At 32.8% G+C, this 18,443-nt stretch overlaps 2 protein-coding genes across 2 annotated transcripts; both read right to left on the reverse strand.

The window, feature by feature from the left end:
• Positions 1–59: 59 nt before the first annotated feature.
• Positions 60–2,980, reverse strand: LOC105134785 (ankyrin repeat domain-containing protein 13C-like). The gene is made up of 2 exons (XM_011039323.1): positions 1,456–2,980; positions 60–703 (listed from the first exon to the last, which is right to left on the reverse strand). The coding sequence occupies exons 1-2, from the start codon at positions 2,854–2,856 to the stop codon at positions 311–313; spliced, it is 1,794 nt and encodes a 597-aa protein (XP_011037625.1). The 5' UTR covers positions 2,857–2,980; the 3' UTR covers positions 60–310.
• Positions 2,981–15,777: 12,797 nt separating this feature from the next.
• LOC105134786 (autophagy-related protein 8B) lies at positions 15,778–18,148 on the reverse strand. The gene is made up of 6 exons (XM_011039324.1): positions 17,874–18,148; positions 17,636–17,707; positions 16,728–16,783; positions 16,577–16,629; positions 16,138–16,256; positions 15,778–16,053 (listed from the first exon to the last, which is right to left on the reverse strand). Exons 2-6 carry the CDS (start codon positions 17,670–17,672, stop codon positions 15,959–15,961), a joined length of 360 nt encoding a protein of 119 aa, XP_011037626.1. The 5' UTR covers positions 17,673–17,707; positions 17,874–18,148; the 3' UTR covers positions 15,778–15,958.
• Positions 18,149–18,443: the final 295 nt, after the last annotated feature.

Below are 18,443 nucleotides of genomic sequence, written 5' to 3' on the forward strand. Positions count from 1 at the left end.
GCCAACCAGCATCTTCTCCACCTTAGCTCAAGAACATAAAAGAACGAAAAAGCAATTGATGGCGAAACCAGCATGATCTAATTCACTAAATGAAGCAATAAAATTTTTTAAAAAAATCTAGGCATTAGTTTACCTTCTAATCACTGTGTTGTCAGACCCATCATTGACCACACAAATCAAGGGCTCAATATGATTCCATTTATATTTGCAAGCTCAAATTACATGAATGCAGTTAATTAATCATCACCAACCATCTACTTTCTTATCTTTGCCCTAAATGAATTTCCTCATTGTGTCTTTTGCTCATTCGCTACTTAGATTTCCTGACAGACTTGGATTTCTTCATTTTGCTAGACTTGTCATCAACACTTGTCCATGTATATCCACTTGGTATAGCAAAAGGGTCAGCTTGCTGCTGCAGCCGCCCCACTGAAGAACCATGTCGGTGGTGGTGCTTGCTCGCAGACTGGCTGCTGTTTCGCCGCAACCATGAGGTCGAAGTTGAAGACGAAGACAACGGTAATGATGAATAAAGTGTGTCTGATTTTTTATCATCATCTGATATTCCTGCTCTACTTCCTACAAGACCACCAAAATGTCTTGGACTTGAAAGTGGAGTGTAGAATTGTTCAGTTGGTGGTAACTCGACAAATTTAGTGAATGTTATCACCACCCTCACTGTCGGGACCACCGGGATCGCCACCTGCATCCACCAAAACACACCACCACCACCGCTACCGTTAACAAATATATATACCAGATCAAATAAATAAAAACCCCATCATGCATGTGAAAAGTAAAATCACTCGGCCCCTCTCTCAAGCACAAGATATTGCCACTTTAGCATCTGATCAATCCCAGATGACGTGGCAGAATCGGGGCGATACTATTGTTTTCTAGTCAAGAAAAGAAACAGACAAACATGGGACCCATAGGGCTTAAGCTCCATACCCTGCTTACAAGAGAAGGAAAACCTCGGATCTTTAGGGTCCCACCCACCATCACCGTCGATTAAAAAAAAAACCAATCACAACATCCCACGTCACATCACCGACCGCTAAAAAGCCCCAACCCCACCTCACAAAAGTTCCCTCCTCTGCTACTAATCAGACAAGAGAGACTCCTTTTCTTTTCCTTAGCTTACGCCAAGAGCACAATGGGCCGCGCAGAATTCCTCAACCCCGGGGTCCCGCATATCCCCATACTTATAGATTAAACGACAACTAAGTCATATCCAAAACCATCAAAACGACAGCGGCACCAAAATTTATTTATCAGACACTTAATTACCACAGTAATCCTTTTCCAAGTTCATTAAAGGTCAAAAACAAAAAACAAAAAGGCCCCACAAAACCACTTGAAACGACAGAATTCAATAGTCAAACAAAACTCAAAACGACACCCAAAACACTAATCCCAAAATCCGCTATTGACTAATTAATGTAATTAATTTACCTTAACCGGAAAAGTTCCCGCCGGGAATTTAGTGGTGAGCAATTCACGCATTCTCCTCACAGCTTTGACTTTATTCGCTAAGATATCAAGTAACGGCAATAGCTCCTCAATCTTTAGCGGAAATTGTTCCGTTAACCAAACTGACGGCTTCAAACTCCTCACATACTCTTTCTCCTTCACTTTTTCGGGCACCGCCACCACCCTCCTCCTCTCCGCCACCGTAGAGGACGGATAAATATCCACACTTTTCCTCCCTACACTCACAAACTCCCTCTCCTCCCTCACAAAACTGCTATGCCTCCTTTTACTCTCATTTCCGTTATTAAATTCAAAATTAAGGAAGCTAGGATTTTCAGCCACTAAAAAGCCGTCACCATCTTCATCAAGCTCTAACGGCAAAACTTGCTCGCTTCCTGCGACGTCGTTTTCGCTTACTTTACGAGATCGAAAGCTGAAAACGACGTTGTTTAATTCGTAAACTTTAGCTTTCCATTCGCCAACAGATTCTGTTTTCTCTTGTCGTCGCCAATTCGTTCGGCTTATTAATTCGGCTTTAGTGACATCCATCCCGGGACGGTAAACGCTCGTTTGGGAACAGAATCCGGCGATATCAGACTCGCTCATCGGAGATCCCGCTGATTCGAATGCATCGAAGATTTTACGTTCATCATGGTTAAGAACTAAGAGAGAACCGGGAGGAATGGAGTGAGTTTGTTCACCGTCGCCGAGGAAGAGGAAGCTTTGATCGGCGCGCTGGATTTTCAAGCCGTCGAAGCCGGCTAAGGTAGTATCGGCTCGGAGATTAGCGTCACGTTTCCAGATCTTGTACGTGTCCGATGGTGCGAGTTTGTTTACAAAAGGAATGACTGAGCTTTCAAAGTGGAAGGAAATTTCCATGTAGAAGTCGCGCATTCGGCGAAGGACGGCAGTGAGACGAGGCAAGCGGCGTCGCCACTTGGACCAGGCGGAGCGGTGGTGGAGACGGAGAAGAATGAGAGCGATTTCCGAGTACCGGCGACATAATGCCTCCTGGAGGGGGTTCCAACCAGCGGAGTTCTGTAACGACACGTCAGCTCCAGCAGCTGCAAGGGCTTTGGCGGCGAAGAGGTCGTTTAAGCGGACAGCAAGGTGGAGAGGCGTTTCACGGTAAGGGACATCACGGCGGTCGACGAGAGAGGATATTTTGTCGACAAGTTGTTCTTGACTCAGCGAGTCAGACTCCGTGTGGATTTTGGTGGGATCGGTGAGTCTGGGGAGAGTGGAGAGGAGGCGTGTGAGGGTTGTGTGGTCCCCCAGCACGACGGCGTAGTGGACTGGACTGTGAGAGTAGGATTCTGGTTTTATTGAAGGAGACGGTGTCGTTGATGCTGAAGAAGACGACGTTGAGGTGGATTTGGACATTGCTTAGCTTAGTTTAGTTTTGGTCTTGTCCGAGAGAGAAAAAAATTAAGAGAGTTAGGGAGGGGACAGGCAATGATTTTGAAGAGGGATGGAAGGAGACACTTATGCTTGTTTTGTGTCTTATTTCTTACTGAATGATATGAGAAAAGGAAAGGGTATAATTGTCTTAAAAAAAATTAAGAGAAAAGTATTTATCACAAATATATCAATTTTATTGCTATGAAAATAAAATACAAATTAAATTCAAGAATTTAGGTATATTAAGATGTTATTCTAAATCATGGTCATGAGAAATTAGATACATTTTTAATATTATTTATAATTATTAAATATTTAAAATATATTAATATTAAAATCATAAATACTAAATCTAGTTTGTTTCCGTGATCAATCTAATAAATTATTAATTTAAAATTTATTTTAATTTAATTTTAAATCTAACATGTTAAACTACGTTAACTTGAATTAATTAAAATTTAATTTTATTTAAAAAATTATATTAAAATAATATAATTTTAATTTAAAAAATTAAAATGATTTTGGTTTAATAACTTTAGGTGAGATAATGACATTCATAAAATATAAAATCTATGATCAAAATTGCATGATATATATTGATATTTAATATGAATGATTTAATTTAAAAAAATATTATTAAATAATTAGAAAAAGAAAAATTGTATGATGGAGATTAAATTTTATTTTTGATGGATCTCAAAAGAGTTTAAAAGAGCTTGTAATTTTTTTTTAATTCAATATTCTTGAAATTCCATTTTTCAACTTCAAATGGTAAGGTTTAAGGATGTGTTGTATAGGTGCATGGCTGCTTTGGTCATCCAACATATATAATTTAATATTTTTATTATATTTTATTTTATTTTCCTTCCCGATGATCTTATATAACGAATATACGTGATCTGATGATGGCTTGGGATTGGATAGAATTGTCTTTTAGAATGTTTTTTATTATTATTATGTTTTATGGGAGACTGTGTAAAAGAGAAGAGGGGAGATGGAGAGATACGCGCAATCTTGTCTTGGCTCGGCTTTTCTTGATTCTCTCTTGCCTGGCAGGAGACAGAGAGAGCAGCAGCAGGAACTCGTGGATGTTTTCTTTACTTGTCAGTGATCCTATCGACTCTCTTTTGCCTTTGGTTTTTCATGTCTTTTTTATTTTATTTTATTTTTTTCCAGTGTGGGGGTGATGATTTTTGACCCAATGATTGAGCATGGTTGTCAGGATTTGTTGAGAAGAAATTAAGAATATAGATTATTGGATTAATTTATTAAATAATTTTTTTTTATTTTTAGATTTCTTTTGGTGTTCTTGCAACGGGTTTGGATGAGTTAATTAAATTTTATTATATCCATATATTGTTTGGGTTAATTAAAAACTTAACCTACAGAAGTCATGATCTAATGGTAAAAGATGTTTTGATTTTTAAACAGAACATGAAATTGTTTGTAAGGAAAATGGAACTGTCTGGTTTTTTTTTTAAAAGGAAAATGGAACTGTCTGGTTTTTTTTTTTTTTAAAAAAAAGAGCCTTTATGTGGCCAAGTTTTGTGTACTAAATCATGTATTGGGACAATGCGATATAATTTACTAAATACTAACACAAAGTTCTTGCAGCATGGTATAAAGCATCTAGACATTTAAAATTGTGAAAAATCCAATTCATAATTTAAAAAAAATATATATTAAACATTACTGAAACTATTGTTTCATTTGAACTGTACGTAGTAATAGATTCTATTAACATATGAAGATGAAGAACAATATAAATGATGAGTGCATGATCTGACTTTTTGTATTTCATAAAGACATAGAGGAGCTGATGATTCAATCAAAATTTATATTAACCTGTTATCTAATTAATTCAATTAATAGATTTTTTAAATAAATATTTACTCAATCTAATCTATTAAATTTTGACTTGAATATTATACCAAATTATCTCTAAATTAAATTTAATAATTATAAATAACATGATTGTATATCATAAAACAATAAAAAAAGTTGATTCTACATGATTCAATCAAAATTTAGATTAATTTGTGATTCAATTAATTTAATTAATTAATTTTTTAAAAGAAATATTTACTCGAGCTAATTGATTGGTTCTTGACTTGGTTCTTATACCAAGTTATTTCTAAATCAAATTTAATAATTATTAATAACATGATTGTATTTCATAAAAAAACAAAATATAGAAAAAGTTGAACATGCATGATCCAATCAAAACCTAGGTTAATTTGTGATTCAAATAATTGATTTTTTAAAAGAAATATTTACTCAAGCTAATTTAGTGATTCTTGACTTAAATCCTACACCAAGTTCCGTCAATTGAATTTAGGTTCACTAGGGATCTAATTAATTTAATTAATTGGTTTTTTAAAAGAAATATTTACTCAAGCTAATCTATCGATTCTTAACTGGAATGATCCTATAGCAAGTTATTTCTAAATCGAATTTAATAATTATGAATAATATTCATTCATTAACTTTATTTTTAAATCAATAGATGGATAATTGAGTTAACTTAGAATTTTGTCATAATTTTATTTTTATATTCAATATTAATTAATATTATTTAATTAAAATCACACACAGATCTTGGTATCTACACAACTAACAGTAGCAGTGCTAATAAACAATAATGAGATCGGTAGCCTGGAATATGAATGATGGGCAAGACAACAGTAAGAACACAATTAAGGGCAGCAAAAAGAGAAGGGATGAGGAGGTGTCCCTTTGTAAGTGGGCATCTCGTACTTAATCAAATTGACTAATCTTGATTTAATGACTGTAATTGGACAATCTGTGTGTTAAACTAAAGCCAAAACTAGTGCTGGTCTTGGATTACGCTGGTCTGAAATGATTAGTAGGGTTAAGTGGAAAAAGAACAGTCTCAAAGCATTCCTTTGTCGTGACCATAAGCAACAAACGACAGGGAAACCTGTCTGCATTAACCTAGACCAAATCCTAACGTATTTCACTCCCTTTCATGCCATACAATGCAAAGGAAACCAGAGCCAGCTACAGGCCATTTTTGGCTCAAGTTTCTTATTTCTTCTTGGGCCCTTCACGTTCCTTTCTTCGTACAATATGGTTGATTAATTTGGGATTCCATTTTTCTGTCATATCTTCATGGCTTGCAATTTGCTTTGACCTAATTATCCAAATAATGCCACCCCATTCCTCTTATAGTTTTGGCAGAATGGCCCACGATAACACATAGCTGGCAAATAATGTTGGACTTACCAGACCGCCGTTTATTACCATGGCGGCTAGGATTTGAGCGTGGATTTCCAGAATAACCTGTGTTTGGGTGGCGGTGAGGGTATGATTTGGAGGGAACATTGCGGGGCGCAGAATTGAACTGGAAGCCTCAATGCGTTTCAAGTAGCTTTCATGGCCAACCAGCATGTCATGTAGTTCTTCAAACGTAGGATTGTGGGCATCGCTAATGACGGATAAACAGTGGTGCTGTCCAGAGATAGCCCTGAAGGTCGTTACCGATGAGCAAGGACATCAATTGAGCACGACGCGAAGGAAAGTTGGAGGGTGTCAGTTCCAGGGGAACCGGAGAACCGGCAAGGTGAGTGTCGATGCTGCTATACAGAAGATTTCTCCGGGATGTGTTTTTGATAAGTAGATGTCCTATTTATAAGGACTGTACAAGATGTTGTTGATACAAATTCAAATACAGGAGAACTACTCTGTTAACTTAAAAAGAAGATCCTAGGATATATAAGAAATTTACAGGAGATAGTTAAGATATTACCATTTTGATAAGAAATCTAATGGTTACAACCTTTTTATTTCCTTCGTATATCATACCTTAATTGACTGTTTTCCATATGAAGATATAGGTCATGGTGTTATCGAGTCAACTGTTGAATTACAAGATCATCAAGTGTTAATTATTTTTATTAAAATAATAATGTTTAGTTTTATTAATTAATTAAGTGTTGAACTTTCGAATTTGAATCAGGTTTGATTAAATTCCCAACAACTTAATTAAAAGGGTTTGACGAGTTAAATATTTTATCTAACTTAATTTGAAACTTAATACAAGTGAATCTTTGAATTTTGAAATTTCTAAATCACTTTATTCACTAGCCATGATTATTATATCTAAGGGATCCTTTTGTTCTAGAAAAAGTTTCTTGGTCCTAGCATTTTCCTCATATAGCATTTTCATCCCATGAAAAGTTCTAAACCACTTCACTCGCTGGATTTGTTAGCATCCATATATCCTTTAGTTTTGACAGAGTTTATATTTATATGCAATAATGGTATCACAGTATCACTGTTCAAATTGTGTTAATCTTTTTACTGAAATGATAAACATATCATGACATTACATTTTATTTTATTTTAGTACCCAAATCACATAAATCATAAACTTTTAGTATATCTCGATTTATTCAATTTTAAAATTTTTTCACACTAGTTAGTTGTCTTTATCATCCAAAATTTAAGGTAGAAAATGATAACGCCAAGCAACATTAATAATCATCATTTCCTTCAATGGAAGGTCCACTAGATTAAATAGTATCTAATATAAAATATTACCATAATAATCTAATTAATAGTATATGCCTTAAATATATTGTTTTAAATTATGGATTATCATAAAATTTAAGGTGATGGTTGAAGGACTCTAAATACTTATTTTAGAAATATATAATTCTTTAAAAAAAATGTATGTGATCTTTTTAGTGATATATGCATCAATATTAAAGGTACATGCTTGATCCTCTTAATATTATATGCATCATTTTTCAAGAGATAGACGCAATCTTCAAAGAATGGATGTAATCTCCCTAATGTTATAGTGCTAACCAGATCCAGCCTTGAGTGGACTTGACAATGTGTCAAGTTTAATCCCAAATGAGCTTAAGTCTATCATAACCTGCAATGAATGGAATACAGGTTACAATGTAATTCAAAATATCACAATGATAACTTTATACTCCAGCCCCTTTTAATCACACAATGACTCAACTTATGAGTTATAAATATACTATGAGACCTTTAGAATAACGGTTGACAATCTTTATTTTCTAATGCATATATATTTTGAAAGCATCTCTCTCTAGAGTATTATGGTGTTTTTTTCTTTCTAAAAAAGATGCTTATTTGAGTATCATAAAATCCTTACCTCCAGAAAAAATTATAGTATCAACTATATTGGCTTACCTAACATCAAATATAAGCTATCAACCACTTTAGCTAGGAGAATAGATAAAATTGCTAGAACCAATTGATTCATCGAATATCCAACTTAAAAGTCGTGTTTCTAGGTTACTTGAATTTTTAAGACATCATCACTTTCTCAGTGTAACTTAGATATTGAGTTTAGAAAAAGAAAAGTTTTGGGTGAGTATCTCCCTCTCTCTCTCTCTCTAATTGTTTTAAAGTTACTAGACTATGTATTATTTACAATTATATATATATATATCTTTAAAACAATTAAAACTATAATTTTGAGTATCAACTAAAAATGTGTTGGTAGTTTTTCACCTATTAGTAAGCTTTTTTTTTTCTTTGATAACCTTTTTATTGAATTTATTGTTAATCAATACTTTGGTGATGAAATGTCATGTAATAATAAGACTCATTCTCATGGAGGCTTCTTAACAAATGAGATTAAAAGATTATTTGAGAAATATAAAGGTTGTGTTTGGTTACTGTTTTAGAATAAAAAAAAATACAAAAGGAATATAATATTGAGGGGTGGAGTGGGAGACAAAAAAAAAAATCACATACAGTCTTAAAGTGAATTTCTATCATTTCAAAATAGAAAGAATAAAAGAACATATTTTCTTTGTCTCAACTATTTTCATCTCTTCTATTTTGAAACAACAATGAAATGATATAAAAAAATGATGGGCCAATTAAGTTTTAGTGTTGTTTGGGATTTGAGTTCTTAAAATTAAGATTGCATCTAAAACTACAACTTTGATGGTGCATTTTAAAAACCATGGTTTTCAAAACTCAATTCCAAATAAAACAAAACTTTACTTGATCTACCATCTCATTATTATTCTACACTTATTCAATTATTGACGAGCCTTTATAAGAATGAGTATTATCACCATATGATGGATATCCACAAGAAAATGATTAACGATATATTTAAAATAAGGATAAATAAAGAAAAAAAGTTTACCAATAATGAAAAAACCACAGGCAATTTGACTCTCGATTAGAATAAGAAGCTCACTAAGATTTTTATGGATTTGAAACATGGACTTAGAAAGTGTAACAAGATAGGTAACTCTATAAAAATACAACATGTAATTCATAAGTAATAACTGGATATTTTTTGTGTTTCTTTAATTTTATTCTTAATTTACAAGGTGAGAATCTAAGTATTTTTAATGAAAAATAAAAGTGGTAAATTACACAGACACACATATATAAGAAAAGTTTTTTCTTTAAGAAACAAGAAAATAAATGTCAAGTTGTCCAATACACACCATAAAATTGTAAATTTATGAGATTTATATACAATAATTTTAGTATAAAAAATCATAAAAATAGAAAGCAAACTCCTATTCTTTGAAAAAATTTATGATGATACCAATAGTACAAAAAATAATATAGCATGTAAGAAAGAAAATGGAAAAAATAAAATAAAACTATAATGCTTCAAACCCTTGTTGAAAAGGAAAAAAAAAAGATCTTACACATATAAAAACTTGAATGAAACAATACTTAATGACTTAGAGCTTAAACTTCTAAATCATCAATTTATGTTTTAACAATAATTGCTTGGGGTATTTCAAATATTTGGCTTATGAATTATGGTTATAAAACATAGATATAAAAATTAAATCAATATCCTGTTGTACCCTTACTAGAGCTCAACATTGCGGCGACCCTTCTTGGAGCCGGGAATTACTTTTCAGGGTCTTTGTTTTGTGTAAAAGGGAGTCATCACCTAGTATTATAGTCACTAGAAAACCTAAATAGTCTTTCAGAGGTTCTAAGGCAAGGAAATAATTGCGTAAAGGGAAGATATTAGCACCACTAATACGCTTACCTAAAGCAAGCTACTTGGTATTTGGTTTTATAATTGTTATGGTGTTAGTGTTTTTTATAAATAGGTTTCCTAGTATAGGTTTGCTATGACGAATGAATTTGGGTTCAAAGTCTAAAAGCAAGAACCCTTGGCTCATATAGATCATACTTTTAGATATGTCTTCAAAGTACCAAGGAGAACCAATGCAAATCTTCTGAAATTTATGTTTGATTCAAAATAAATTTATTAAGATATAAATCCAAGGAGATTCCATATGCTTTAAAAGCATATTTTTCTCTTAGTATTTCAAGAGTTTGCGACTCGTAAATCGTAAGAAGAAGGAATAAAAATTTAGGAATATAAGAAAATTCAGGGCGCTTTAAAAATCTATTTTTACCTTAGTGTTTCATACTCTCACGGCTCGTAAACCATGGAGTCAAAATTGAAATGTTCTCAATTGTAATCAAGGCTTCTTTCAAGGATGTGTGATGACTTATTATTCCTATAAAATTATTTTGGATATTTATCACTAAGGGTTTCTTTATCCAAATATTAACAGAGAATAATAATAAATTATTCTCAATAATACTTTAGATATTCATTCCTTTGGGATTTCTTTATCCAAACATTAAAGGTGAAAAATAGATGAATTCCCTCTAAAATAAGATTTTTATATTTTTTTAAGAATATTGGCCAATAACCTTTGAAGTTTTACAAACATGTTGTAAAATCCAGGAATGTTAGAAAATAATTTTGTTTGTTGTATTTAAGAAATCCATGTAAAAACATATTTTCAAAACTTCAAACAATTGTTTTTTCATAAAAAAAATTCAAAATATATTAGGGTATTGATCGTATACACGAAAATATTTTTTAATATATATATATATATATATATATATATGTTTATCACATTGTGTCGAACAATCGAATATTATAAATGCAAGATTGATATTTTTTTGCAATATATAAAAAAATTATAACCTTAAAATAATATGCCAAAAAATCATAAATCTCTTTTTTTTCCTAGAAAAAAAACAAGTTGGAACCAGTAGATCCAGCGGGGTCATTTACCCAAGCAAGTGACCTGGCTAAACACAAAAGGGTGCGATCTTCTTAATGAAACTAGCGAGTTATTGTTCAAGTGAATTAATTCACTTGAATAGTATAAATACAAAGTAAAATGCATGCAAAGAGACCATGTTACTGTACAAATGAATTAAAATTCACTTGAATACTGCAAACACAAAGAAAAAAATGTATTCAAAGAGGTGAAGAGAACAAACTTGGAGACGAAGAAGTTGTAGTGACATTGAAAGCTTGATGGTTGTTCGGTTTTTGTTTGTGTATTTCAACCCTTTTCCTTCTGTTTTGTATTTGCATATGTTTCTTGTTTTTCCTTTCTACTTCGTCTTCGTCACTCTCTCTCAATTGGTTCTTGCACTTTCTTCTCCCCTATTCCATAGATTTTATTTACAGAAAAATAGAGCAAAGATCAAAAGTCAGTCTTTGTTTCTTCCTTATTTCTCTTCTTTTTTTTTTCATTTTTTCTTTTTTCTTTTTTCGTTTCTACTGCCTACCTTCCTGATCTCACAACAACACAAGGATGAAGGAAAGAAACTGCCTCTGTTCTCTATATTTTTTTCTCTCCTAACTACATGCTTCACTTGTGTTTGTTTTTCTTGTCTTTTCTTTTCTCATCCTCCCTTTATCCTACTAGAAGAGGTTTATATAGCCTAACATGCAACTCTATTTAGGAAACAAATATTATATTAATTCTAGGTTATAATCACAGGTGAGCAAAAAATAAAAAACCAAAATATTTGATTCTGATTCTGTGATCATCATTGATTTCTTTCCAAGTTAGAGGATGGTGCAACTCCTTTTCATCCTTCCATATCTGGAACCATGAAACACTAACTGTTTCCTTTGAAATGAGGAAAAAAAAACATGGTTTGCAAATGAAAGAAAAGAAGATAATCGTGGTAGCTATGCAGAGAAAAAAGGAAGAATTGCAGATAGGGAGTCATAATTTTTCTTTTTTGATCTAATCCCTGTTCTTCAATTTATTCATTTGACAAAATTTATTCTTATTTTATTTTCAATCAACTCTTTTATCTAGCACCTTTTCCATTTGGTTCTTAGTTCAAAAAAGGGGCTTTAAATTGTCCTGGAATTGATCTCCAAACTTTAAGCATCTTGCAATTGTGTCCCTGCAAACTTGGACAGAAACCCTTCTCACGACAAGATTCCCTACTTTTATACTAGATATTCAAACAGGAATATCTTGAGTTTCTGATATTAAAATCAAACGATTCAAAAGCCCAAATTCATCTACGTGTTCAAGACTACAAATTTGAGTAATGATCTAAAATTAGATAAAATCATTTTAAATAACAAAATCTAGCTACAAATTGATTAGTCAAAAGGGATCTCCTGATCTGATTCAGAAATTAACCATATCGAGCATCGCAAAATGACTGAGAGTATAACCTAAGAACAAATCAATAAAATTTATGATGGAAATAGAGTCATTAGTGTAAAACTCAGGTTAGGATCTTTCTCACGACAGACTTCTTTACTTTCACATTTTATATTCAAATGGGAATATCATAAGCTTTTGATATATAAAAAAAACAAGCCATTTAAAAGGTCTAAATTCATCTATACTTGTAGAGCTACAACTTTTATAAAGGATAAAAAATGAGATAAATTTATTTTGAAGAACAAAATTGCAACCAAACTCGACTGGAAACCTTCTCGTGGCACAATTCTATGTTTTCATGTTAGATTTCAAATAGGAATATCTTGAGCTTCTGATGCTAAAATCAAGCAATTCAAAAGTCTAAATTCATATACATTTCCCAAAATACAAATTTGATAAAGGATTCGAAGTGAAATAAAATCGTTTTAGAAAACAGAATCTGGCGGGAATTTGGTTGGTCAAAAAGGTTTTTTTGATCTGAAAATACGAAGCATCCAAATCTAACTGAGAGTCTACCCTACGAACAGTGACCTTTGGAACCCAATAAAGGTATAGGTCAATTCTTTAACATGTCATGAGTAACAGACTATAGCAAGAATGGTTAGATATTGTACGAAACCAACTCAGAATCAGTGTTTAAGTTGGAATAAAAAATTATAACAATAGCAAAATCATTTTTTTTTAATGCAAATTCTAAGTGATTTACAACCTTAAAAACAAGATAAAGAAGGAAAGAACTTAGTATTATAAAGACTCCTAGTCGGTATAAGAAACATGATGATTTTAGCAACAAAATGGAAGAATAAAGATGGTGGAAAATAGCTCAAACAGGGTTTGAAAAATATTTCTTTCTTTTTTATTTTTGTTAATTTTCTAACAAACATAAACTACACTCTTGCACTTGGTTCAAAAGAGGTATATACTGTCTCTAGCATGTGGGGTTCATAAATGAGTAATAACAATAACCATCACTTTGAATAAATTTCACTAAGATTAAGTCACATAAATTCTCGAGTTCAACACTTTCAAGAAACACAAGTTTACCCCCCTACCTATTAGCCTGATAGTGCATACTAAGCGAAGCTATTAGGCATGACAACACTCGCTAAACCTTAAAGCTAGGTCTGGAGCCATCTGCCAGACTCAAACAACAATTGAGTATGGCCAACATCAGACTCAACAATATATAGGTCTAACGTAGCCTTTGGATCTAGCAATGACCAAATCTAATATGTCTAAACTTGGCATATTATCATGCCTAATTATGCTAGAGTCAGGTTAGCATCAAATCCAATCATATTTGTATTTGGCTTTTGCTAGACCTAGCATGCCTCCACTAAGACATATTTATGCTGGCACGTGTCAATATATGTTTTTCTTGATTTGATATTTTTTGATGAAGATATACTGAAAAAATCTTTATTTATCAATTTAATTTAATTTTATAATTGATTTTTTTTTCAGGGATGGAGTTATAAAATTTTATTTAGGGATATCATAATAAATATTATAAGATTGAAGAGTAAATATATTATTTTTGAAGAAGCTAAATGCATATTCATTATGAAAACTTTAAAAAATTAATAACTAAAATTAAAATATTTTAAAACGTTGGCGTTATCCAACTCTCTCCAAACATAACGTAGGTCTGCCTTTGCTTATGTATGAAATAGATTTAAATTATAAAATTTATTTGACCTCGTAATTATTGGGAGCTCATTTAAAAAAAAAATGTTTTTGTGTATATAATTGTTTGGATGTACCTACCCCAGGTACAACCCAATGTCCAGCCAGGACATGATGAACACAACTACGTCAGATTAAAATTTTCTAGGGGAACATAACCAGAAAGGGTTACGGTTAGTTGGATGCCAAATTTAGTTTTCTTCGTAACAAGGAAATAAGAAACAAGTGAGTTGGAAAGTCTTTTTTAAGCATAGAATGGAGCTAAAGACAGCCTATCAACAAGTGGCTTCTTTTCCTTTTCATTTGTTCAAGGGTGCTTGAGTCCTTGATCATTTCCCATCAACTCTTCCTTCAAGTTTCTCAATCTAAGCCAAGGCTGATCACCACAGCTCCACAAGGTAAATCTTGTCTTTTTTCCTTTGACCCACCAAAATAAATATGATATCTTGATCTTCTCTTTGATTGTGTTCTTGTCAATGTTTAATATGTTTATGGTTTGGATCTGTTCTATTTTGACATGCAAAACTCTTGTAAAATAACAAAAATCTGAGGTCTCTTCATGCATTTGAATATGATCTCTAGTTGTTAATAAAGAATGGCTTGTCTTCTGTATGATTTTCTTGAAATGCTTGTAAACGTGATCACAAAATGTAAATCTCTTGATGCTTGCTTCTCATAGGTATATGGGTTAAATTGGATCTGTACTTTTCTTGTGATGTATGCAATATAGGTTATTAAACTTTGGCTTTGTTGTTAGATTCTTGGCTTTATTGAAGGAAAACAAGAAACAATGGCAAGTGAGGCTCCCAGCTGGGCAGATCAATGGGGTGCAGGAGGCATTGGTTCCATGGAAGAAGACAATTACACAACCAAGCAAGATACCAGCAACGAGAAGAAGTCAGATGGCAAAGGGGGATTAAACAAAGCCAAAACAGCTGCTATGTCTGGGGCTCAAAAGCTCAAGAGTGGAGCATCCAGTAGCTTCAAATGGGTCAAAAGTAAATGCCAGAAAAAATAATCTCCGAAATTATTTATATGTAAACAAACTGGCCTCGTGTTATTATGTTATGGCCTGCTATTAATGCTCCCTTTGTCTTCCTTCTTTTTTGTTGCGTGTTTATTTGTCTAGGAATTTGTTTGATTGCTAGTTGGCTCACAAAATAAACAGATCTTCACCCAAAGAAAACACAGTTTCCACCATTGCAGCATCCAATTGCATGGTTGTCCGTTTTGCAGTTTAACTTTTTCTTAACCAAGGTTTCAAAGAAATTTTTGGTATAATCCATATATATCCATACAAAATTGTGATGTATATTGATCAACCAAAACACTTTCAAATATATGATTAGGATAAAACGCAAGCCTCACCACACTGCACCAAAAAACAAATTGAACACAAACTGTTATTTTTGGAAAGTTAGCGGTAACAGCAAGGAAATGCAGGCTGCGAGATGCCCTTCACTACAGAAGGCCAATTGAACAACTCATTCTGGTTGAGATGAGCAAGCAACCTCGAACATTCCAGCGTTAAAGGGTAGAGACCGGCTTAATAACAAAACTAAGAAAGAAACAAGTCAAAAGAAACCTTCCACGAATTTCTTTTCATTGCTTTTGGTCATTTATGATTTGTTCACACTTTTATTGCTTCAGGAAGAATCAAGAGAACAAGTTTCACTTTGAATCTTTGCACCCCAAACAAAGACTTAACAATCTCGAAAAAAGATAGCTGCAATGATGCCATGTTATCCATTCAATTCCATGTCATAAATAACTTCCATCATCCACTCAATGGCATAATCAAAACTAAAGGGAATAGATAAAAACAGTCAGAGCTTATGCTGAATGCTAAGAATATACTTCTTCCAGGATTCATTTATACAGATTGATGACATAATCTAGTGCAATCCAAAGGTATTCTCCCCACTGTATGTCATGTAAAGAAAACCATCTTCATCCTTGTTTTCCTCATAGATTGCAGACATCAATGAAGCTGGAAAAAAGAAGACGAAGAAAATCACCAACATAACTCATAGAACATTGACTTACAACTCCAAAATTACAGAGCACTACTCACCGGTAGAAGGCAGAGTGTTTTTTACAAAGACAAATATAGCCTTCTCAGGACCGAGCTTGATCCTTTTCCGGACAACATAAACAAACTGACCCACAGTCAAATCAGCTGGCACGAGATATCTGAATTTACAACAACAGAATGACAATTAGAACAAAAGGAGTATGGAATAAAAATTGAAATCCCCTTTGTGGTGTACAGAATTTGAGTCGGCAGTGCCTTATAATGCTGCTAATTATTAGATTTGTTAACTGGATACGTACATAGAAGTTTCAAAAAGTCATAATAGCAACAAAATGTCCTTGCTAAGAAAAAAGAAATTAATCAGAGTTGTCTAAAAAGATTATAGTAATTAACTATTATCTAACTGGAGCTCCTTCAAATAAGATGAGCTCATGCTGCAACTTAAAACAGGAGAGAATATGAAAAAAATGGAACTAACTTCTTCTTATCAATGTCAGGGATATCACTCCTTTCAGCCCTTTCCACAATCACCTGCACAGTGCACAACATGGCACATGCCGGTTAGAAGAAAATGTATTTTCAGAATGACTAGAATATATAGAATCTAGATTGCCAGCTGATGTTCTTACAGGTACTCTATCAGGATATTTCTCTCTGATGCGAGAAGCTTCTGCTTGCCTCCTCTCTGAAATAAGATCAAATTTTAGATAGAAGGTAGACAAATTTATATAAGATCAACACGCTGACTTCGTTTTCGAAGCATATGATTAAGATGAAATAGCAAACCATAACCAAATTAAAGAACTACAACATCAATAGAAACCATTTGAACCTCATATTTAATTTGGATTTAAAAAAAGAACTTTCTATAAAATGTTCAGGAATCAAAAAGGAAAAAAAAAAAGTAATATTCATTTGTTTCCGAAAGAAATTCAACAAATTAAGTCCAATCAAAGTCACCACATTCAAATCTGACCCTAAAGTTCATTCCTTTCATGTCATCAAAGAAAATAATAGACAAAACAGTAGATGAAATTCATGGGAGGTCCCGAGTCTCAACTACACCAAACAATGAAATTTGCCAGATGGCCTGATCACGCTAGTCCATTGCTCATACCGAAAATAAAAATACATCCAATCTCTGCATATCAAATTGGAAAGCCCAAGATATTAAGAAATAATTATATTCTCCTTTACATATCAAACTAAAATCACACCAAGCCCAGAATATCATTCAAAAAGTAAACCTCTCTTATCTTCATATATCAAACTAAATAGCTAGCAAAGAAAAAAGTACAGTATGATCACCCCCCCCCCCAAAAAAAAAAAAAAAAAAAAGAAGAAGAAGAAAAAATCATCAAAACAGTAAGTTCAAGCTTTTTTCTTTTCTTTTTATTTCAAATGCAATAACTCAGCTCAAAGGCTACATGATTTTCCACAACTCCTCGAATAATCCAATAAACACGAGATTGTGACTGGGAAAACAAAAGCATGGGTCTTAACAATTCAATCAAAATAGAAACAAAACAAAACTAACCCAAAGTATGATCAAGCTTGAATGAACTTCTATCCATGGTGGTGGTATCAAGATTGGAACTTTTATAATCCACTGCAAATTTCAAACACCAAAACATCATTAGAACCTTTTCTTTCACTAAGACCCCACAAAAAAGGATTCAAATTTTTTATCAAACACATTCATCCAACTGCATAAAGTTTCAGTCTTTTTATAAAAAATAATGAACCCGGATAAAGTTTCAAACTTTACAACATACCTAACAAGAAATAACAAAGATAAATTGAAGGTGACTTGGGTTTCAATTGATTGATCAATCGAAATGAAGGTAAAGAAAAATGGGAGGGCGAGGTAGAGGGAGAGGTAACTTGTCAGGGTTTTAATTTGATGCCAACAAGAAACCTATTGGTTTTGTACCAGGAGTGTCTTAGGTGATTGAATTGGATCACAAACAGTACTTAGGTAGCCTACTTGTCAAGAAAGAAATCTGGTTTGAGTCAGCAATTTTGAGAGCGCATGCTGGCTGGGCTTGGGTTAGCAAACTAGGCATGCGTGATGCATTCAGGGTCCAAGAGAATTCTATTGATTAAGTTAACTAGGCTTCTCTCCATAATCAAAGTATCTTTATGATTATATTGAACTTTAATTTAATGAAAGAATGGGAAAGGGTAGTTTTCATGAATAAGTTGATGAGGGTATCAATTATATACATTAATTTCTAAGATTTAGGTTTAGAGACTATTTGTTTTTGGATTTTAAAAATATTTTTGAAAAAATCTAAAATTTTATTTTATTTTATTCTTTTTTAAAATTAATTTTTTTTATGTTT

Source organism: Populus euphratica, unplaced genomic scaffold (genome assembly GCF_000495115.2).
Source record: "Populus euphratica unplaced genomic scaffold, PopEup_1.0 scaffold120.1, whole genome shotgun sequence".
Lineage (NCBI taxonomy): Eukaryota > Viridiplantae > Streptophyta > Magnoliopsida > Malpighiales > Salicaceae > Populus > Populus euphratica.